Source organism: Nylanderia fulva, unplaced genomic scaffold (genome assembly GCF_048542155.1).
Source record: "Nylanderia fulva isolate GAGA-0341 unplaced genomic scaffold, ASM4854215v1 Scaffold28, whole genome shotgun sequence".
Classification (NCBI taxonomy): Eukaryota; Metazoa; Arthropoda; class Insecta; order Hymenoptera; family Formicidae; genus Nylanderia; species Nylanderia fulva.
This window is the reverse complement of record NW_028190347.1, coordinates 1,714,608-1,736,768: the sequence shown is the minus strand read 5'-3', so window position 1 is coordinate 1,736,768 and position 22,161 is coordinate 1,714,608. Positions and strand designations below refer to the sequence as shown.

The following is a 22,161-nucleotide window of genomic DNA, read 5'->3' as shown; positions in this document are numbered from 1 at the left end:
TAAAGGTGGGGCCCGGAGAAGCCGGCGCGTTATTTTATGAAAATTACATTTCTCGCGTTTCATATCCGTTTCCCAAAACGGTAGATCTGACTCGTATATGTTACATCCGTTACTCGTATATATTACATGCATCGCACTGCTTGTGTTATTTCGAACACCATGTATTCGCACATTAGCTTGCGGGACGGCTTGCGGTATAAATTTCGTATTCCTGAAAGTTTCAGAACTTGAAAGTTTCAGTTCCAGAAACTCCGATTATAAAGTCGTCAATCGGATCAAAGCAAGATTAAATTATTCAATCAATATTAAGAAAATATCTTATTGTTTGTAATTCATTACTTTATTCTATTATTTACAAATGTAAATTTTATGATGTTTATTAAAACAGTGTATAAGTGCGATGTAATATCAAATAAAACGTCTAATTAGATTTTAGATATTGTTCTAAGATGAAATAAAATATCGTATCGATCATAATAATTTTAACTAAAATAAAACGTTTCAAATCATTACTTTACAAAGACTTAATAAGAAAAAAGAAATATATATATATGTGTGTGTGTAGAGGTTATTATTTTTCTAATATTAAAGCATTCTTTCGAGAAACCTTGTCTGCCTCGAAAAGTTATATCCCCATCTCTTATATTTATTCCAAGAATATTTTACTTCTCTCGCAGCTAAAGTTCCAAAGTCGAGATTCGAAATTTTGGCACTGAAATATTCTTGCGTTTGTGATAGATGAGATTTAGTCGGAACTTCCAAACAAAATTGTCATATATGCAACATAAAAGTGACATTTGTTCCGATTTCAAGTCTATGCCAAAAAGAGTGTCCTATATATTTCTCTCATGATTCGAAAATTTATTTTTCTCGGCTCTCCCGCGGCAAATGTTTCATTCACTTTTAGGTTCGTCTGACACTTTCCGATTGCTGAGACGCGTGATTACCGGCGGCACTCGCTGCGTCGTGATTTCGGCCACACGCGCGTCGTAAATTATGTCCCTTCGGATTCTGCCATCGAAATAAAACGCCGTGAAGGGTGGCCGGTCGAGAGGGTCGAGTGTGATGGGGCTGTGGAGGAAAGAGGGATGGCCGCGCGCGCACGCGTCGTAAAAACGTATAAACGCGACGATGGACAAAGGTAGGAGAATAGCCGCACACCGGGAAAAGGGAAAGAGTACAATTAAAATTAGCGCAATTCAGTCACTCGCCGGTAATTCGCGTCCGTGGCATTTATATTATTAAGTCGCGCAAATTTTCTCTCGCCACTTTACCGTTGTCGCTTCTGTGTGTATGCGTGCACTCGTGTACAATTTCCTCTATCCCGCTCGCTCTATCAGCTATACACCTCGTTCTAGCTTTACAGTTTCGTCCTTTGCGCGGGTCTCCTTGATGCGGCCGAACGTCGCCGCGATTATCTAGCCAGCAAGGAAGTAATTCCGGGTTTCGAAATGAATTACGTTTAATTGCTCTTATTGCGGAGAGACGGCTTTATTATTCCCTCTTCAATCACGTCCTCTGAGCGCGTCATCATTCGACTTTTTAAACCGGTGCCCCTTCCCATCTCGCCTCTCTGCCACTGTTATACCGTCGCGTTTCCACATTCGTGGCTTTTTCTACGCACGGCAAAAATAGCGAGTTCCAAATGAACGTAACGGCGAGCCCCGGCTACGAGTAATTCTCGTTAACCCACTATTTTACTCCGCCACGCCGTTGGGGACTGATATGATAAACGTCAGCGTTCACAAATGGACGAACCGTTTCGATTTCTCGCGTTAGAATTGCTTCCGATAAAGTTTGCATCCGTAATGGCAATTTTTAGCACTTCGGGCGTTTACGAGATTAAGCTATCGATAGTATCGGAGATGATATGGCGCTTTGACATTTTAATGCTTTCAAGCTTTGACGCTATTATCCATATAATCATGTTGATAATATTTTTAATTCATAATTATTAATTGCTACTTATAACATTTGTTTCTGTAAAATTCTTGTAGGCACAATCGAATATTAAATGACAAACGATGAATAAAGAGAGAGAGAGACTCGAACCGTAATAACGACATAGAACTTGTGATGTTAATATACAAAGCTTTCTTACCTTTGGATGTGTTCTCCTAGGAAATGCTACCTTTGGGTCGATCTGAAACAGAGAAACGGAAAGGAATTAAATAAAATGTCTAAAACCTAATAAAATACGTAATAAAAATGTTTTATATGTAACAATAAAAATCTGTATTTAGCAACAACTTGTTTAAATTTTTCAATAATAAATCCCAAACAAACTGCCACATAATCCTGGAGTTTCGCTACAGCGATATAACCTGGAAAAGAACATTACGCGCCACATGCGAATTCAAACTCGGGGACAAATCTTATTCGCCTGCGAGTTTGCGAGGGCAAAGAGAAGAAACAAATATGAAAATACGTATTATACGCGAGCGCAGTGGGAAAACGTAGAGAAAAGGGAGGAAACAAGAATGAACGAACGTACAAAAGGGGAAGCTCTCTCGCCGGACTGTTTTCCCAGTTGAAATCCCCATTACAATTAATTACATAGTAATAAAGAGTAGGTGCTCTCGAGAACTCCGAGTCGACTAACCGAACTCTCGGTTACCTCTGCCGCGCCACCGCCTCTTTTCACTTCGCGGACCATCCCGAGGGAGATGAAACACACCGACTAAGTCGAACGTATAAGCGCACCTTATGTTCCGCGCTTCACTAAAAAGCGAAGGCCTGGGAACCCTATACGCCACAAAACCGAGGAACTTCCGGCGCGAGAGCCACGTAAATTTCTGGCGCGGCGAACCGATTCAAACCGGCTCCTTTTTCTTTCTCTGTCGATTCCTGTACGACAAACGCTTTTCGCCGTTTAAAATTTTAAAAAGAGAATACAATTATTAATCAATGCAATTGTAACATTCAATGATAGATTAAGAGATATTTGGAAATTTTGCAGGAAATTGAATTTGAGGGAATTTTAGCATCTCGAGATCTCGAACAAGCGCTTCAAGTTGCGACAATCTTTTTTTCAAAAATTATTATAATGACGAATTATATTTTGCAAAAATAAAAAGCTTTAAAAAAATTATACGCGATCTGCAATATTTCCAATGCGTTATATTAAGTAAAAAAAGTTATTTATAACAATATTTTTATAGTATAAATTGAGTATAGTATAATATAGCATGTATATTTTTTGATAACATAAATTGTGACATTCTGTTAGAATTCCTTTACACGAAATGATATTTTCGCGAATATATTGCGACCTAGGTATACTCAACTCTTCCATCGACTGCAAAGCGATGTGAGTAGATTCTATGTCACAGATTCAAATTCAGAATTGTATATCTCGTCAATATCCATAAAGTGTATTTTCGAACGCTCTGGTCGAATCCCGAAGACCTAATCTCGAATTCCCCAACTGTTGCCGATTTCGATCAATAAATGGAGCTACGTTGATTAGTCTACATTTGGATCAGATGACTTCTCTATTACATGATTACGTTTCAACTACTCATCTGTACTATACTATATTATATTTTGTTTTGTCGATACGAATCCATCATTTTGATTATTAAAAGTTTAATCTCGATTCTCTCAGTTTACTGCATACATGTTGTAATATTGGATTAACATTTATAAACCGATTAATTCTGCTATCAATTTATATTATTTTTATTAATTAAATAAATCTAAGAAAAAAATCTCATAAAACAAAATCATATAAATTCCAAGATCGGAATAAAATTATAATTTACTTGCTTCTTATCTCTCTTTCTTGCGTAATTTTAATTAATAAGTCATGCGACAAAGATTTTACTAAGAATGAGGGAATGCATTACGAAAGGTATTACTACAATTTAAATTTAATTATACGCGCAATTATTATTAAATAAAGATACAAGTTTTAAGTCACTTATAAGTATGCAAAATAGAAATTATATATTCGTTTGTTGTAAAGTTAAATATTGATCAAATAAATTATTTTGTATGCGCATGTATTAACAAATAATCTAATTAATTTATTACATTATATTAGGAGCTTTATACTATATATAGTATACGCATTAAACTTGAATTATACTTACAGTACCGTGAGATAAATAACATCATGAACATTTAAGCTCGCGGAAATCTACGAGAGTATTTATTGTTAACACCAGCATTTGCTGAGACCCTTACCATCCTACTTATACACGATGAAGGGATCAGCCGATTTCACCAGTTGTTCTAATGCTAAATGAAACAACATCTGTATTCTCGATGCGCATTTAGTGCTAAACGTGACTACCCAGTTCCGAGTTTCACCATGCCACATTACCACCGTTCTGCTAACTATTACAAGAGAGTCATAATTCTTTACAAATTATATTTACGACAGAAAAAAGTATACACGTGTGTATAAATGCATATCATTACGCTGTAAAAAAGATTAAAATAAATTAATATCAGAAACGTGAAGAGATTTTCATTTATCTACGTGTTATTTGAAAGATTTGTTTATAAGATAACACCGATGAATATTTTCAAAATATTGACAGACGCTGTCGCTCCCGTTCATACTCAAAATCCTTCACGTTCGTTTCATCCGGCGCTCTTTCGCGATCTCGAATTATTTCAACAGATCGATACGAGGCTTCCAGCGAACGCTTGTAATTAGCTTTGAGAGTGTCATCGGAGCGCCATTAAAAAAAAAAAAAAAAAAAAAAAGGAGAAAGAGGAAACAAAAGAGAATGTTATTCTCGTATGCGAGAACCGAGAGAGGGGACGAGTTTTACTATTCCCAAGCTTTCTCGTAACAGAGAGCGGCCGGCACCCCGGGCGGTGGAAGCCACGAACGTGGTAATGACAAGCAAGAGAACCCGCCCGCCGTCACCGTCATCATCCACCCCGACGACGCGGTTTCCTCTATCTCTCTCTCTCTCTCTCTCGATCTCGGGAACCACTCCCGTTTGCATAATCCCCTACGGCGAAGTTCACACCGGTCGCTCGCACGCTCCCGGACGGAGAGGCGTCTCGACATCGTCGTCAACGATGACGACGACGAAGAGTCTTCCCATCGTTCTTTCGCTTCGGTAATACCTCTTCTTCTGATCCCGCCTGCCGATACGACGAAAGGGGTAGGCGGGGATGAAGGAAGAGTACGTTTGAAACTTCGCTACTGCACCCGCAGGAGCTATTTGCAACGGATTTCGTTGTACGTGTCGTACGTCGGATACGAAGTTGCGTGCTATAACTATGGTTTGGGGTATATAGGTATATATGTATATATATAACATGTATATAGACTGAGAAACAATTCCAACGATCGTTTTTGCAGGTGCGAGGATAAAAGGGAAAAATTGGAATCATCAGATATTGAAATGAATGAATACGTTTGAATAAATGTAGATTTCCCAGCTACTATTCTTCCCTTTCTACCCTCGATCGCGTAAAGCTTTAATATTTGATTAGATTGGTTTAGTTTGACTAAAGCTATTCCGTAAATTCTATTTTAATGTACTCGTAATCAATATGCTTCTAGAATCCAAACTTTTAATTCAGATATCCCCCGGAGATTCAAATTGCGTTTCACGGTGATAAATATCAAGAAGATGATATCTGTCGTAATCACTTTTTCTCTATCTGATGTAATAAACGTTTGTCAACGGGACACAATTCGTGGCCGTTCGATCGATCAACGTGAGAGCTTTCGATGTCGCATTCATTTGATTCGTCTCACCAAACGATAGTTTTGCGAGGACAGAGAGTTGGTAACGAGGAGATAGAACGAACGAACGAAACGGAGAGAAAGATAGAGACGAAAAAGAGAACGTAGGCGCGTGGAAACTGGGGAGGAGAGAAAGAAGAGAACATTGTTGGGGAACGGAGAGGGTAGCATTACCGAGAAAAATCGAGAGGCTCGAAGCCATTTTCGCAAACATAACCCAGTTACCCGATATCTCGCGAAATGATCGGCCGCCAACCGTCGTCGTCTTCGTCGTCGTCGTCGTCGTCGACGATAGAAATTCAATCTGGTTGGCACGCCTGGAAATTGGAAGAGCCACCTACCCCTGGATGCTTCTACCCTGAAGGGGCGCGGTAGAAAGGAGAGCCTCGAGTCGGATCGGGAGCATTTGGAAAAGTAATTCACGACGCCATTCTTCGCGTGTCCCACCATCGCGACCGTAAGCGGTCTCCCTCCGAAACCTCAACTCTCTCTCTTTCTCTCACCCTGTTACTTCTCCCACGGCGAACTGCATCCGCGGATAACGCGAACGAGAAATTTCACAGGCGAACTCGCGCTAATTCCGTAGGAATTCGAATGCTGGTTAAACTGTTATACGAGGTATGTAGCCGCGCGCTCGTACCAAAGACAGAAGAGACATAGAAATAGCCGGGGAGACCGTATAACGTTAAAGTTTCTATTATAACGTTGAGGGAACGAATGATTTGCGGCTTGAATTACAACGGCCGAATTCCAAAACTGCATGCACGTGCACTATTCGTCATTAGAGAGTGACGAAATTTATTTTTGAAAAGAAATTTCCCGAATCTAACAATTGACGTCAAAGCACATTTACATTATCAAAGAGCGATCCGATTATTCTAATGTCTTCAGAGTTCTCTGTAGCGATTCCTGTTGCTTCAATTATATTTTAATAAAATGAGAAAATACGATTTTCTTAGCATGATGGAAACAAGTAATGTTTCCAAGAAATGGATCCATTTCTTTCAGTAATCTCGTCGATTGTCAAATGCTTTTACAAAGACGAAATACTATAGCCTATTTATCCGCTCTACACGGTTTCCATTTCTACGAAGCGATTTTCTATCGACTCGTTAGCTATTTAAACAGAGAGAGAGAGAGAGAGAGCGCTTATAATTTATTTCTATCCCGAGCAGCCTCCGTTCGGACAACATCGAACTCGCGCAGGTATAGAGGCGATAGACACGGCGGGAATTCATCGGGGATGTCATATTTGGCGATGTGGGGATTTGGAGACGAGAGAATTATTATTAAATTTCAGATACACTGTGCCGATTCGTTTCCATTCCCAACCTCAATGGTATAGCGTTTGCCCGTCTCAAATATTCGGTTAATTCGCTCGGCAAATTAAAGGCAAATACGCGGCTGCGATTTTGCAACTGATCATTTCCGCTGGGTCGGACGGTCGGTCTTTTTCCCTCCCATTATTTCGTCGTCGGCGTCATCATCTCCGTGTGAAAATTGAGGCATTACCTAACAGCCATGAAAAAGAGAAGTACCTAATCCACTCTATAGATTCATCAATTTTCAGGAATGTTTATTAAAAGAGAACTATTTTTTTGCAATTCTAATAAGCTTTTCTAATTTACTTTTAACATTTCAGTTTTTCTTGCAAGATAATTTCAAGACGATCGTCTTCGTTTATCTTTATATTCGTATATTTTGATAAAAATTGATTAGAATCTATGAAAAATGTATATAATTCCGCTTTACTAATTGTCAGCTTACTTTACTTTATCGGACTTTAATCTATAGACGCTCTTGTTAGTAATGTGTGTATTCATCTCGTGTAATTCAGGTCTTTGAGCGAAGCGTTGCCTTTGTTATTCGCGAGCTTTTTTCTAGTTTTACAATGACGGAACATCGTTGTTTCATTTCTCGTGCATCTCATCCTCGTTTTTTACACATCCGCTAGTGTATTAATGAAAAAAAATCTCTGCAAGTATAATTACACAAAATGTGTCATCGTTATTGTCGGATTCCTGTACTTTAAATTTATAATACATTTTAATAATTCTCTTTTTTTATTATATATCTCAACGACTCGATGTTTTAAAAATAATAAAACATTTACTACAACTTTTCCATTATTAAATAACCTAAATTAAATTCAAGCTTGAAATTAACCGAAAACTAAATTTTTACTTTCTTTGTACAATTGAAACGCAAGTTAATTTTTCTCTTTGAGCATTTATCTGCTTATTAAATAATTCTCAATGTCTAAACTTTGAAGCAAGTATTTTAAACGTGATAGTTTTGCGATTATTAGAAGCTTCGTGTATACAAAGCTATATACAAATTTTGCGCATCATATATAGTGTCAAACTAAATAAAAAAAAAACCTTCACAGCGACGATTGTTATTTTATTCACATAAATGCGGATTGCGAAGCGTGGGCGAGTACAGCTATATACTACCGGACGGTCAGTTATTACGCGGGGCTGAGCGATTGCTTTTAATATTCGCGCCAGCTGCGTACCAAGACCCTTCTTGCGTCTTGTTCACGGTTCCGCTGCGACTACCATCAAGATGTATAGACCGATAAAAATGGACTCCCGTTTCGATTCGGCGCACATTATTTTTCTCGCACGACGAATACGTCGTTATTGCGATGTCGGTCGAAGCAAGAACCCCGGAAAATCTCGCTAATGAAAATTTGCCACGTTGGACCATAAAAGAGGTTCATTTAATGCAGTTTCGTCATGCGAAATATTGAGAGGTCAAGTCGTGGCTGTTGCGAAATTTTTAACGGAACGTCGCATCTAAAAAAGCCAATGGCATGAAAAAAAACCAAAGCTTAATTCAAATATATTTTATAATGAAAAACAGTAAATTTGTGCTATTACTGATTTTAGCTCTGATTATCCGACGGATATTTCATCCTGAATACTAGAAATAATGTTTTGCTTCTCGTGAATGTGAAAGATTTTATTACTTTTAAATATCAAATATACCGATAACTTATTTCACAACTCTCTCTCGGATGGCAGATGCTTTCGTTTCTAGAGCATCGAGCTCACGGCTTCTTCAGATTTTTAATAACAACGCTTGTCAGAAGTCTTCTCGACAGCGTCACCGACATTCGGTGCCAGCCAATATCACGGCACGATGTATCCTTTAACGCTTGCCATCTGGATGGCTCTTTACGCCGACAGTAATAGAGCAGAAAGAACTATGAAAGCGAATAGATAATAATTAAAAGGTACAAAAAGAAAGTGTTATAATGCATACAGTTATAAAAAAAACTGTGCGAGGTATCAAATTATATTCATGAAAGACACGAATGAATATTATATTATACAAAGCGTACAAATTATAATTATTTAATCGGATAATTTGACACGCTGTTTCATAATAAAAGAAGATTCAAGCGACGAAAAATATAATATTTGAAATGTTCATATAGAGATATCGTGTACTTTCTGACTAGTATCATAATAAAATAAAATGCTCCGATAAAAACTAATCAAGTATATTTTAGTATATTATGGAACGAAACAATCGCGAAACTGCGATTTTTGTGCTATATATGACATATATCTAAAATGTCAAAAAACTTGTCACAAAATACATATAAAGAATGTTTTAAAAATAAAAACCTGACGTATCACAAACGCGTATGTCACAATTTATCGAAGTTTAACAAAACTGAATTAGTTTAGACAAATTGCACCGTCAATTCGTTGCTAGTCCGTTATGATTACCGCAAACTTTCTCTTCAGCGAACAATGCAGTTCTGTCTGTCGATTTTGCGCGACATCAGAATCTCGCGCGCGGTCCAAGTTATTGAAGGGTCAAGTCGTGGCTATTCCGGAAACGATTTCGAGAAACTCTAGCGCGGCGTATAACAACGACAGCGACGACAACGAGAACGTTGCTGCTGCGACGAGGTCGGGACGAACAGTGACAAAACAATTAAGCAACTCATAACTGCCTGGCACAGGCGCTCTCCGGACACCGTTCTCTGCTCCGAGCTTGCGTCAAAGTGTCACGGGCAACAAGACCTACCAGACCGAACTGAAATTGCAACTCGCGAGAGCGTGTGTAGCGGGCATAATAATATCCCTTCGCAAACTCGCGCCGTCGTCGCGGAAGAAGGTATCGTGCAAAGTCAGGAGAGTTTACCGAATGGCCTCGAAGTCATCGACACGTCGCGCCGAAATTTCACACGAAACGTGATCTAAGAAATTGCGATAAAAAACAATTTGGGACAATGCGAAGTAACGTATTCTTCGTAGAAATTGTTGTTGCTATTACGTTCTTGAATGGGGGATTTTCGCTTTTAAAATGCATATATTGAAATAAACCATAAAAATATAGATAAACTATATAGATAAAACATGAATAAATTTTTAACAAACATTGAATTCGAGATTCGATTGATACGGGGATAATAATCGTACCCACGAGTACATCTAGTTTCGGAGTAGATATTCGACGGTATCATCTCGCGGATGAAATGGCGCCAACAAATACCGCACAAAGAGCAGCTCCTTCTTCAGAAGAAAGAAGAGGGAATACACGGGAAGAGAAAGAAAGAGAGAGAGAAAATGGGAGAAAGAGAAAGCGCGCGCTGATGTTTCCCATTTCTATTGGGATACCTCGAGAGGAGCTTTTGTGCGAGACGAAGGAATTCGACGGGGTTGAATCGGGAGCGTGGCTGGCGGCGAAGAAACGGGGAGAAAACGGCGAGCCTTGGAGGAATTACCGAAAGCGTTTCATGCTCTTTCCTGCCGGCGACGTCGCTCGCCCGGCGCGTCAATGCTCTCGGGCGATAAAGTGCTTTTCTTTACGAAACCACCATCCGTCGCACAAGCGCGGCCAATCAGGCGACAATGGCTCGTAAATTCGAGCCAATCAGTAGGGAAGCCAAGACGTGACCGCGACCCACGGCGCGATATTGCTTATGAATTATTTAAGCAACCGGAACAATAACGCGTCTACGTCTCGTCCACTTCTGTTTTGATTCCGACGAAATATCTTGCGCGCGACGCGTGACATAAGAATCCCAAACCAGACGCGTCAAGATTTCTCAAACAACGAATGATCATTTGCCAATTGTAATTGGTATAACAGTGCAGCTTCTAATATAAGTATACGTTTTTACAATTATTTACGCATTACTTTATAATCAATTGCCTGAATGTCGTGCGAACTATTATACATTTCTATCGTTTTTTTTTTTAAATCAAATGGTTAAGTGATTGATTTTATTTAAAAAAATTTAAGAAAGGAAAACAGATAAGTTTTCGGAGCAAAACAAAGATTTTAGATCGCAAGAGTTTCTCTTAAACTCTTGCGATCTAAAATTTCTTTCTTAAATATCGTTTTAAAAATATTATTTTGCATTAAAATTTACAAATTATAATCGCGAAAATTAAACACGTACAATAAATTAAAGATTGAAGGTGAAAAGCTCAAGTTCGGCCAAGTATTCGTAACGATTTGTAGGCAAGAAGGCGAACTATGCAATTAGCCGACAAGTTGCAAGTTCGATGATGGAGGACACACTTCCGCGTTTCCAACACGTTCCCCAATTCCCGACTGCCTAACCGCTTATTTCGTGGGAAAGCTTGCAGCTTCCTTGGCTCTCGACCGTGGATTATTGCACATTGTCCGTGAGACACCGCCTGAGAACTCGCCATTGATTTTCTAACGATTACTTAAGACTTTCTGTCGCTCTTCGTTCTCCAACTTGTACAATGGATTATAATGTTTCTCTTTGGAAACTGTCTCCCCTCCACGTTGTATTTTCTATGCGCTATTAAATCCAACATTTGGAGACTAAAGTCATTCACTGTCAGTACGTATCATATCGTATTAATCGTCAAAAGTTCCAAAAGAAATGACTTTTTCGACAATAAACTTCAATCATACGGCATTTTTTCCCGAACACATTTGATAATAATTCTACACAACTTTTTATCTCGTAATCTTCCTATTTTCTATTTTTAATAATTAATCAAAGATTATTTTAACACACAACTTGAAAATATCTTACGTTTAATATCTACATTCAACATTGTTCGCTTTTAACGAGTCTCAGTCTCATTACGCAAATTGGCGTAGCGAAATATCGCAGCGCGAAAATCCCTCGCAAAACTCTCCCTTCACTTCCGTACTGGAACTTTTATTCCACCCTTTCGCGGGGAAAGATCCTTCGTCTACATCGAGCGCGAGTCCGCTCCTCCTCGTTTGGAGGCAGAGGCGGCCAACCGAGGTGAAAGCAAAACGCGCGATTCAGAAAGCTCTCGCGCGCGTCGCTGATTACATTCGTAATTATTATGACGTGTTAATATGCGCGCGGCGCAAGCCGCACGACGAGCTCAATAGATCCCAACCCTGTATCTCTCATTCTGCCTACCTTCCGTGCCGTTGTTCCACCCCCCAGCAAAACATTCCCGTCATCCCCGACGAGCTTTGTGCTCCGAATGCCTTGCACGCGTCTCGCCCAACCCTCTCGCGCGGTTCCACCCTTCGTACTTTCCATTTCGACGTCACGTCCCATCTTAAACGATAACGCTTGCCTCCGTCCGTGCCTGCATCCAGCGCCTCGTTAACGTCGTTCTCATCGATCTCGGCTGACCCTGACCTCGCCTCGAACATGCCCGATAACCGGAAATTGGCCCGTTAAGAAAACAGACGTTTGCCAATAACTTTGGTAAGATCGCATGATGGAAATATCATTAAAACATTTATTACTCTTATCCCTTATCTGGATTCATTAATATTAATATTTCGAGAATATCAGTACCTATTAATATCAAGATGGATGGAATCTAAAATAATTTTGCAACGAATTTAATTATTAGATATATATGTATCACGTAAATGTTGTAAGAATATTCCGCCATTTCCTCATACTTCAAATTAATTCATTTTAATAATAGAGTGCTTGATACCTTATATAACTGATGCGCTTAAAAAATGTTTAGTGCTTTGAAATATTACGAATCGGCTTCCTCGATATATCGCACGATTAAGCAAATATTTCCAGCTTGGCGAAAAGCAAGGAATTCGCTTTTACGAAGATTTTAAATTGATAGCACGCGAGTCTTTTCCTCCGTCATCTACTTTTGGAGCGAAGGGAATGTTCCATGTCCTTGTACATGTTAGAAGGGGAGAGGAGACCTAAAACGCGAGGAGAAGAACGGGAAGGGAGAAGAAAGCAGAGGAGCGTAGTTCTTGTATGTACCGCATGAGAGTGGAGTTTTACGCGTGTTTAATCTGGAAATGGATCGCCCGAGAATGCGCCTCTATGAGGCGAGTTGAAGAGGCTGGGAAGGGAAAACAGACGGGAAGAACGAGAGAGATAGAAAGAGAGCGAGAGAAACAGGTGAAATGGACTGTTTCGTCGTCTCTCTTCCTTTCCCTGCTGCCCTTCTCGTTTTTTCTCCACTTCGTGATCTCTCCCTTTTGCCAAGTCGCGCGACGCGAACTGGCCAGCAAACTCCTAGAAGCCGCGAGAATTACTTCTTGCGCGATCGCGGTTCATTACGCAAATTACACATTTGTGCAGGATGTTGAAGGGAAGATACAAAAATTTGAGAATATATACGCTGTAGTTTTTGAGATGAAAGAGAAAAATAAGATCTCACAATTAGTATATATTGTATATTTTTAATTTTTGATATTAAAAAGTCTCAACTGAATTAAAGTTTTCTTAAATTTAAATCCACTTGAACAAAATCGAGAAGTTACTGCGCCTCGCTAATTATTTACGTGCTCTTAAAGCTTCATATAAAGTCGAATCTCTTTCAATTTGCAACATCTCTGCGATCTTTTATTACACAATTTTTGCTAAAAATACGTTTTAAATTTACCTAGAATTAATTATAAGAAATGTAGAGAATATATTTGCGTATTTCTCGCTAAACTTCCATATCTTTGTGGCGAAACCAATCCTTATATGCATAGTAAGTCTAATGTGTAGCAACAGCACCGAGTAATATATATCCTTGAGCAAATATATTGTCGGAAGATTATACATAATTTAGGATACGCAGTCAAGAATATAATTTCCGTAATGAGCAAGCTTTATTCTTCGTAAGATTTATAAATGGGGTGCAATTTTACGGAAAATAAACGATGAAATACATTTTGTACGAGAGGTTTGGCGATTATTACTGGACATTCTATGTATATATATATATATCAATGTCGTAAAAGAACGTCTTGTCTCTCTCTCTCTCGCTTTTTCTCTTTCTCTTTTAATTGCTTGTTATCGCGAATGAAAATTTCGCGCGCCGTCACTAGCTCAAGTTGCGTTAAGGGATCGGCCAGAGAAACGCTTTTAGGGCATCGTCTTCAGCATCAAGAAACACGATACCGTCCTCTCTTAGGGTTGCGGAGAATGGACCATCATACGCATCTCGCTTTTCTCTCACGCAACATCCGCCGTCATTTTCGCAGATAGCCTTAAATTTCCGCAGCCGAAGCTTCTGCTATCAATAAATCGATATAACGCGTTTGAATCTATTCCGTTCGCTTAGCATACACACAGCCCCGCTCCTTTAAATGTTTATTTAATAAGATCAAACAGCTGCAGCGTCGATCTCCAGTGATGCGTTTTGTTTCAAACATTCGAGTCCTGGCATCTGTTTCCGTTTGCCGCTTAATATCGCGTCAAAATGATCTATCTCGGCAATGGATTTCTCAAAACGAGTGACATAAATCGCGGACAGCCGTGCTAATTTAACGGGTAAAATATGTGACCGTCCTCGAAATAAAGCCGTGGGTCACGTCGATATACCGGGTGCCCGGTGCACCCGCGCCCGTGGCCGCAGGACGCTTATATATTATACTAATTATTTATACTTCATGCACACCGGGGCAGAGATACAGCCTACAACGCGCACGCGGTATTTTACATTCGCGATACATCGTCATATACAGCGTACACGTCGTACAAAACTCCACCCACGAAGAGCGAAGGAAATGTTGCCGTGTTAACTTTTCGACTCTCTGAGTCAATTCGTCATTTTATTAATAATAAATGATAGAATAAGAATTTAAAGAGGAACAGCGGAAAAAATAAAAGATTCAATTTGGCATTTGTAAATGATAATATCGTATTGAACTTTTTATTCGGCGACTTTTTTAATATTGTAACTTTTCTTATACTTGATGTATCTATAAAAGATTTTTGGGAAATGCGAAATAAATATTGAAATTTAAAAGTAATTCTTATTTAAATATTTCTTAATATTTTTTTTATAACACCCCTATTATCCAAGGAAAAAATTATCTCAAGTTTGATGAAACAAGCACTTAACTCTCGGCTCATCAATTCCCTCAAATTCTCGTTAAAGACATTGACGATCCATCAATCTTCACCAACGAGACAGATAACATCCGTTGAATCTTTAACGGTTTCTCAAATGCAATTTTTCTTGCCTCATTGACGTTTGTTGGCGTTGATGCTTGTAAATTATAACAAGCCATTAAAAATTGATGGATTATGTCAGCATCGATATCATTAACGCGAATTGTAGATAAGATCAATGAGATAGATTCGATATAAATAATTAAATCAGAAAATACATCGGAATTAGAAACGGGAAAACAACGGATGTATCTATTGAAACACTAAATTGTAAAGTTTCCATTCGCCTCTATTTTTTCGTAGAAAATTGACATATCAAATCAAAATCTTTTTAATATACAGGAAGCGTAGTGGACATTCTGTTTGTGTCACATACAAATTTGATAACCAGCTTCTAGTTAAACGCTGTGCTCAATAAACATGACACATACAGCTGTAGTATAAAATGTTTGCTGTTAACGAAAGATATAGTGCACCTCTTTTTTTACATTGGTAATTCCCAAGCTCGTTAAGGCTGCGAACGTGTACGTAATATAAATTTGGCAATTTTACATGAGTAAAGATAGATTCAATATGTTTGCGGCAATTATGAAAAATAACAGCGCTGTATCAGCACAAATCTAAATATTTGTTATAAGTTGTATTTACATTTGTTGTTATATTTATATTTGTTATAAGTGTATGTATGTATCGTTTTTCCTCTCCGAAAAATTTCTTTCGCTTCTTCCTTTCATATATGGCTTCATTTACATAATAGCTATTTGATTGAAAATTAAACTTCTTGCCTCTCTCTTTGTGATTTATCGCACGCCACTTTTCCTACAGATCTCGAGTGCTGATTATTCGACTGACAACGATAGTTTATTTCGTGGCAGGAAGAAGGAATTGAACGGAAAAGTTTCTGTTGATGTTATGCGCCATTAACGAGATCGCATTTCTCTGAAGCCGGAAATCAAAGGGCGAGGCATCGAAAGCCGCAAGGGTGGGCTTCTCTGTTATATTTGCGTTAGTGTGAGAAGGGAAACCTTCGAAAACCTTCCTAAAGCTCCCTTAAAGACGCTGAATACACAAACCGTGACGAATAATCGATCGACTAAAACCCACCGTCATGCTGATATTTACGAGCATAATTGCCTTTCATCTATTTTAATAATGAAATGTATTAACGTATTTTTTAATTGTAAAATATATAATGAGATTATAATAAGACTTCATATTTTTTAAAATTTCATTAATATATCAATGATATATCGATGATATATCAGTAATATACAAATAAGATATAATTAATCAATTTTTTTCAATCTTTACTTAATTTTAATGAATTGAAATTTTTATATTTCCACAAGGATGTGTTATGCAAATTAAAAAAAATCATGATTGCATTTAGGTATACATCTACATTATAAATTTCGCAATAACAAAAGATACGAATCGTTACAATAAATTACGTGAGAAAACATCTTTTATTTCTGCAGTCTCCCAGCTCTTTTCGTAGATAGTTCAGCTACATGAATTCACTATCCTGCTCCTTGATTTCTCTGCTCGTGATATATGGGATTTTTTTATTTCCCGTTCCTTCCGCAACTGTCTGATGTAGGTGCCCCAGTTTCGACTTATATTCATGCTGGCTGTACTCCGTATATCCAACGCAAAGGGCGAGTGAGTTAAGCCGTTAGTAACAGATGCCGCAACCCGGCTGTATCGGTTTAATTCGTTAGTGTGATAACCAGAACTTTCCCGGCGACTCGACGGGATGCGTCTTCATAAACCGCGGGCCATAAACTTTCCCGAATTACGATTACAAAGTGACTAATCCCCCTTCTGCTTCCGTGCCTTCTAATTACATTTGTGTTTCCCAAGGAATCCAGAGTCTTCTTGGAAGATGCGAATCAACACTCTCGAGCAAAATCTTAATAAGCCACATAATACTAACATTGCAAACCCCTTTAGACCATAATTCTTTTTCGCCTGTTTAAATTGATAAAAAAGATTGGCTTGACGCCACACAATTTGAGAAAGTATCTGGAATAACACAACACTTGAAACGTAATTTAATGACTTTTGTCAGAATTCAAAATCTATCATTTTTAAAATTAGAATAAATTAAGGGTGTTCAAAAATTTCAAGCAAAAAATAAATACTTTGAAAACTGCAATTTCTACCATAAAGATATCAAATAAAAAGTAGTATAAAATAAGAAGATACATTTCTGAAACGTGTAAGAATAAGAAGATACATTTCTCAACGCTACAATTTCCATCAGATTCTGGCTTTCGAGAAGTCGATTAAATCAAAGAACTCGAATCTACGAACGCAAAAGATGATATAGAGAAAAACTCAAAGTATTTTTTCAAATATTATACATGTACAATGACATTGATAACTCGAAAGAATGGATAGAATGAGCGAAATAAGAGGCAGTGTGAGAGGGACGGTTTGTATTTCAAATTTAAAAGCTTTCGACAATGGACGCTCCTCGTATTGTTGACTCATTCAAGAAAGAGAGAGAGAGAGGGAGGTAAGGGAAGAAAATGTACAGAAGCTGAAAAAAGCCAAAGAGAACGATGACTGAGAACAAGGGGAAAGATATAGCAGATAGAGTTTTATGAGGGACTGCAGACAATTTCCACAAGGCTTAGTGGGCTTCAGACTTTCTAAATAAATTATTCCATGGACAAGCGATACTGTTTATTTTTCGAACCGTTTAAAGCGCACACCAAGTATTGAAAAACGATCGATTAAAAGAAACTGTAAAAGGCCAAAAAATGTAAAAGGCTAGAAAGAAGAAAAAATATAGAGAAGAGTAAATTTTATTAGATTTTAGATAAATTTTTTTAGGAACACAGTATTGAAAAGAGATACTGAATCTGTGCTATATAATATAAGTGATTCGTGCGTTTGTTTTAGAAGTTTCACAGATTCAATTGTGATGTCAATTAATTGTCTTGTCAATATTATTCGTATCGTGGTATTATTTACAACGTTTCCAAATTACACTAATCGCTTTTTCGAAACAAATTGCTAATACATAAAAAATCGCACCTCTATGACAATGCTTCATATAAAGTTAAAAATCTATGAAAGAGCTTCAAGAAAAAAATTGCAAAAACTTGCTTAAACACATCACAAGTCTACGTAATACTCAATATTTAATCACTTACAATCTCCTATATCTTTGAAATAAAAAGAAAAAGTAAAAAGATATTAATTTAACTCTACCATATTCCATTCCAATCACTGTCATTATAAAAATTAATATCATTGTAGACATGTAATTGCAGTAAAAAAATATCAATTTTTGAATATCATCTCTATGAAAAAAAAGCTTATTTAACTACATTATGACATTGCAATCAAGATTTGCAAGAATTTTAATTTATGAAAGTATAATAAACTGCATTCACAGAGGTATCTCATTTCAATATTATATAGATTTTAACATTTTAATTAATTGATAATATGTACGTTTCGACAAAATGTATTTTAATACATATAGTCCCGCTAGAATTTTATTTCTCCGATAACTTCAATAAAAAAATATGCTTTTACTTTGTCACTTCATTTAATGTAATATTTCTTCGAAATTGATAACAAGTCAGCGCGTTCCCAATCTCTTTAAGCTGTATATTTAATGTATAAAATTGTATGAATAAAATTGTATAAAAAAGAAATGTAAAAAACTTGATATTAAAAGATAGAAAAATATATTAAATATTTGTGATAAAGTAACGTTTATGATAGAATAATATTTCTAATTTTAAAATTTTGTCTCAATTGGATATAATTTCAACTAATACATTTTGATAAATTTTCAGTATTTAAGACTTTATTACCAATACAAATATTTAGTAATAAAAATGAATAATATTTAAATAACAAAAATTAAAAAATATGATGTCAAGAAAAATCGACTTTACATTTATTGGAGAAATTATAGTAAAAAAAAGGGAATACTCGTTTAGTATGTCTTTTATATTAATATATTCATCTTGGTATCAGAAAACCGATATTTTTCGAAAGAGTTAAAACGCGTTCCTTTTTAAAAAGGAAAAGAAGAAGGAAAGGACAGACTCGTCTGCCACGTGCTCTCGTACGATATGTCTCTAAAGTCGTCGAGACGTCTGAAGGTATCCCGGAATGCGGGCCATGCAGAGCTCTAAAGAGCTTCTACAATTTCGCGTGCATCTATCCTTAAAGGTTCCTTCCTTCTCACAATTTCCTTCTTAGACCTCATCACCCACATCCGTATCCTTCGTATTATTTCAAGTCATCTTTATATATTATGTACATCTCCACAGATGTATTATAAAAGATAAGATCATGAAATAATTAATACTGACGTCTTCAAAAATGCATTTCTTAATACAAGCATTTCGAAATGTAAATTTTTTAATCCTCATAAAATTTTTCCTGCAATGTATTATTTCTATAACTGAAAATTACAGTTTCACGTATATTTTTTGATCTCAATTATGCGTTTTTTTTTCGAATAGAAAAATCTCATTAGATATATTACATAGTCATATTATGTCTTATTATATTTTTTTCATTTTTAAGAATTCTTTTTAAATTTAAATAAAATATTTTGGCAAAAGCGAGAGCATTTTAAAAAATTACAGTTAAAATTACAAGTTTATTATATAAAACAAGACTTGTAAAATATATAAAAAAATAAAATATAATTATTCATACGCATTTAAAATACAAACTTTCAATTCTCATTTTTAAAAGACGTATTAGTATAATTATAATAACTTAAAATATTCTCCTTTAGGAAAGAAAATCTGCGCTACCGATTTAGTGCGAGAATACAAAACAATTCTGGACTCCGTATTACGTGCGCCAGCATTATGGACGAAACATGTGCGAGTACAGCTGATTTGGCTACTTCCGCTACGCCTGTCGAGATCAAACGGTACACAAACGAGGACGCGCACGTTCGACCGTATTTTTTTAATCAGCAACCGGCTCGATTAAGCGAAATCTGCTGGCTATTCTGATCGTCGATCAGCATTGTGCCGCGGTGGATGCTTACGCGGCACGTTGCAAAATCATTGTTCATGTCAAGCAGAGAGAAACGTCTGGCATATCGACCCGCAAAATTGCTCTCGTGTGAGCTAACCTGCGCTGATTTTCGATAATATTATATAATCGGAATGACGTTTGGCTCGCGTATGTAGAAACATTTCTCCTCGCTCATATATGATGTTTGATGATGTTTTATAATCCCATATATATATATAAATTATATAAATTATATCGTTCTAAGGTTTATTTTATATAATTTAGAAATAATTTAACATAATTGAATTATAAAATCAATGTTTTCTTTTATCCCCGGATAACAGGACAGAGCATCGATAATAGATTATAAATATGTACAAAAACCTACAACTCCGATTAGATTTCAGATAATATTTCTATTCTCTAGGAAACTTTATACACATAAAATGAGAAGCACAAAGCAAGAGAAACTATATTCTCGTGACAACTACACTTGCCGGTAGAATACCGCGTGTTTCGCTCTCTTGTCCCACTTTATTTATATTCGCGTGTTAGCGCAAGTTAAGAGTTCGTTAACGGGAGCGGGGACGAAGGCCGCGCTAATTAATGCGGCGAAACTTGTCAGCGAATCAAAGCAGCGGGCGCTTCCGCGCGTTTGCATTCCTTGTACGTTCTCGCTTCTCCCTTTTTCCTCAGAGGAAGGGAAAGAGAACGAGATAGAGAGAGAGAGAGAGGAAGGAGAAGAAGAAAGGTAGATAGAGTGCCGGAGGGTGAGGACATCTCATCCCTTAAGAGGTAGCCTTAATAGGATGCGCTGGCGGTTGCCCTATACGCGCGATATTCTCTTCCCGCTATCGGGAAGGTGTTAGCTTCCGGATCCGTGCATTCGCAATTTGCATTAGCCGGAGCGAATTACGCGAAATTTATGCGAGTCGGGGTTGCCCCTCGCTTAAGCGTATTCGGGGCCACTTAGGCGGCCACCCTGGCGCTGGAGTCGCTCTACTTATGGCACAGTGGACAGCTAATGTCCGCAACTATTTCTCTCGCCGTACAGCCCGCTCGCCGTCTTACGATATTGTTCCCCGAGTATTGTCTTGCTCTCTGCCGAGAGGGCGAGAGAGAGGGAGAATAAGAGGCACGTTTGCCAAACGACTATGTCGACCCACGATTAATCGCCACAACGTTCGGCATTGTTCTGTGCGCGCAAGGTATCCCTTAGGAAAAGGTGAGAATCGATAGAGAAAGATATATTTCTCCGGAATGAACAGCGGAAAAATATTTTTTTATCGATAAAAACTCAATCAGTAGCGTGGTGATTTTAGAAATTGTTTAATATAGAGAAAGTTGTGTCGCGTAGCGCTGTGTAATTATTATTTTTAAATGTGACACAAAAGATTTAAAACAGAGGTGGAATAAGTTATTATTCTTGTACTTTACTGTTTCGATTTACATCTCTTGAATTACAATAGATTTAATTCTCTTATCGAATTTAATAATAACCGCGCGTCGTCGTTCTGAATATATAATTAAAATTTATTAGAGTAGAAAAAGATTTTTATTGCATGTCGTGTCAGATTTCTCGATATTGATAAACTTAAAAATGGAAATGTCTTCATTATCATACTTGATTTGTCTTGTTACGATTAAATAATTCAAAAATTTAACAGATATAAATTAAAACGATAAGTAAATAATAATTTATTCGAATAATTTGTATTTTGATTTTTTTTTTAAACCTTTCATGTTTCACAAATAAAGTGATAATATTAAGTGATAATATCATGTTAAATAAATGTATTATTTAAGAAAATATTCAACGAATTTCTATGATTAACTCCTTTTTTCACGACTAAAGACAACATTTCGTCGATAACCGAATTATTTACACAATTCTAAAATATAGATAGAAATATAGATGAATGATATATGCCCAGGTTTTAACGAACGAGACGAAACAACGTTTGACGCTAAATTAATGAAGTTTCAAACGCGAATAAAATTTTGCTACCGGAATCGATGATGGGGACACATCCCGGACCGAAATATACCTATGAACTGCAGTTACCAATCGGTT

General features: G+C 37.2%; 1 protein-coding gene across 3 annotated transcripts in view; it reads right to left on the bottom strand.

The window, feature by feature from the left end:
- Nucleotides 1–22,161, bottom strand: part of Rbp6 (RNA-binding protein 6) — a 590,474-nt gene that overhangs the window by 229,246 nt on the left and 339,067 nt on the right. For all 3 annotated transcript variants that reach the window (XM_029311221.2, XM_029311220.2, XM_029311223.2), the window contains exon 5: nucleotides 2,102–2,143. In XM_029311221.2, the coding sequence (XP_029167054.1) occupies nucleotides 2,102–2,143 (42 nt within the window). The remainder of the gene's footprint in view (nucleotides 1–2,101; nucleotides 2,144–22,161) is intronic.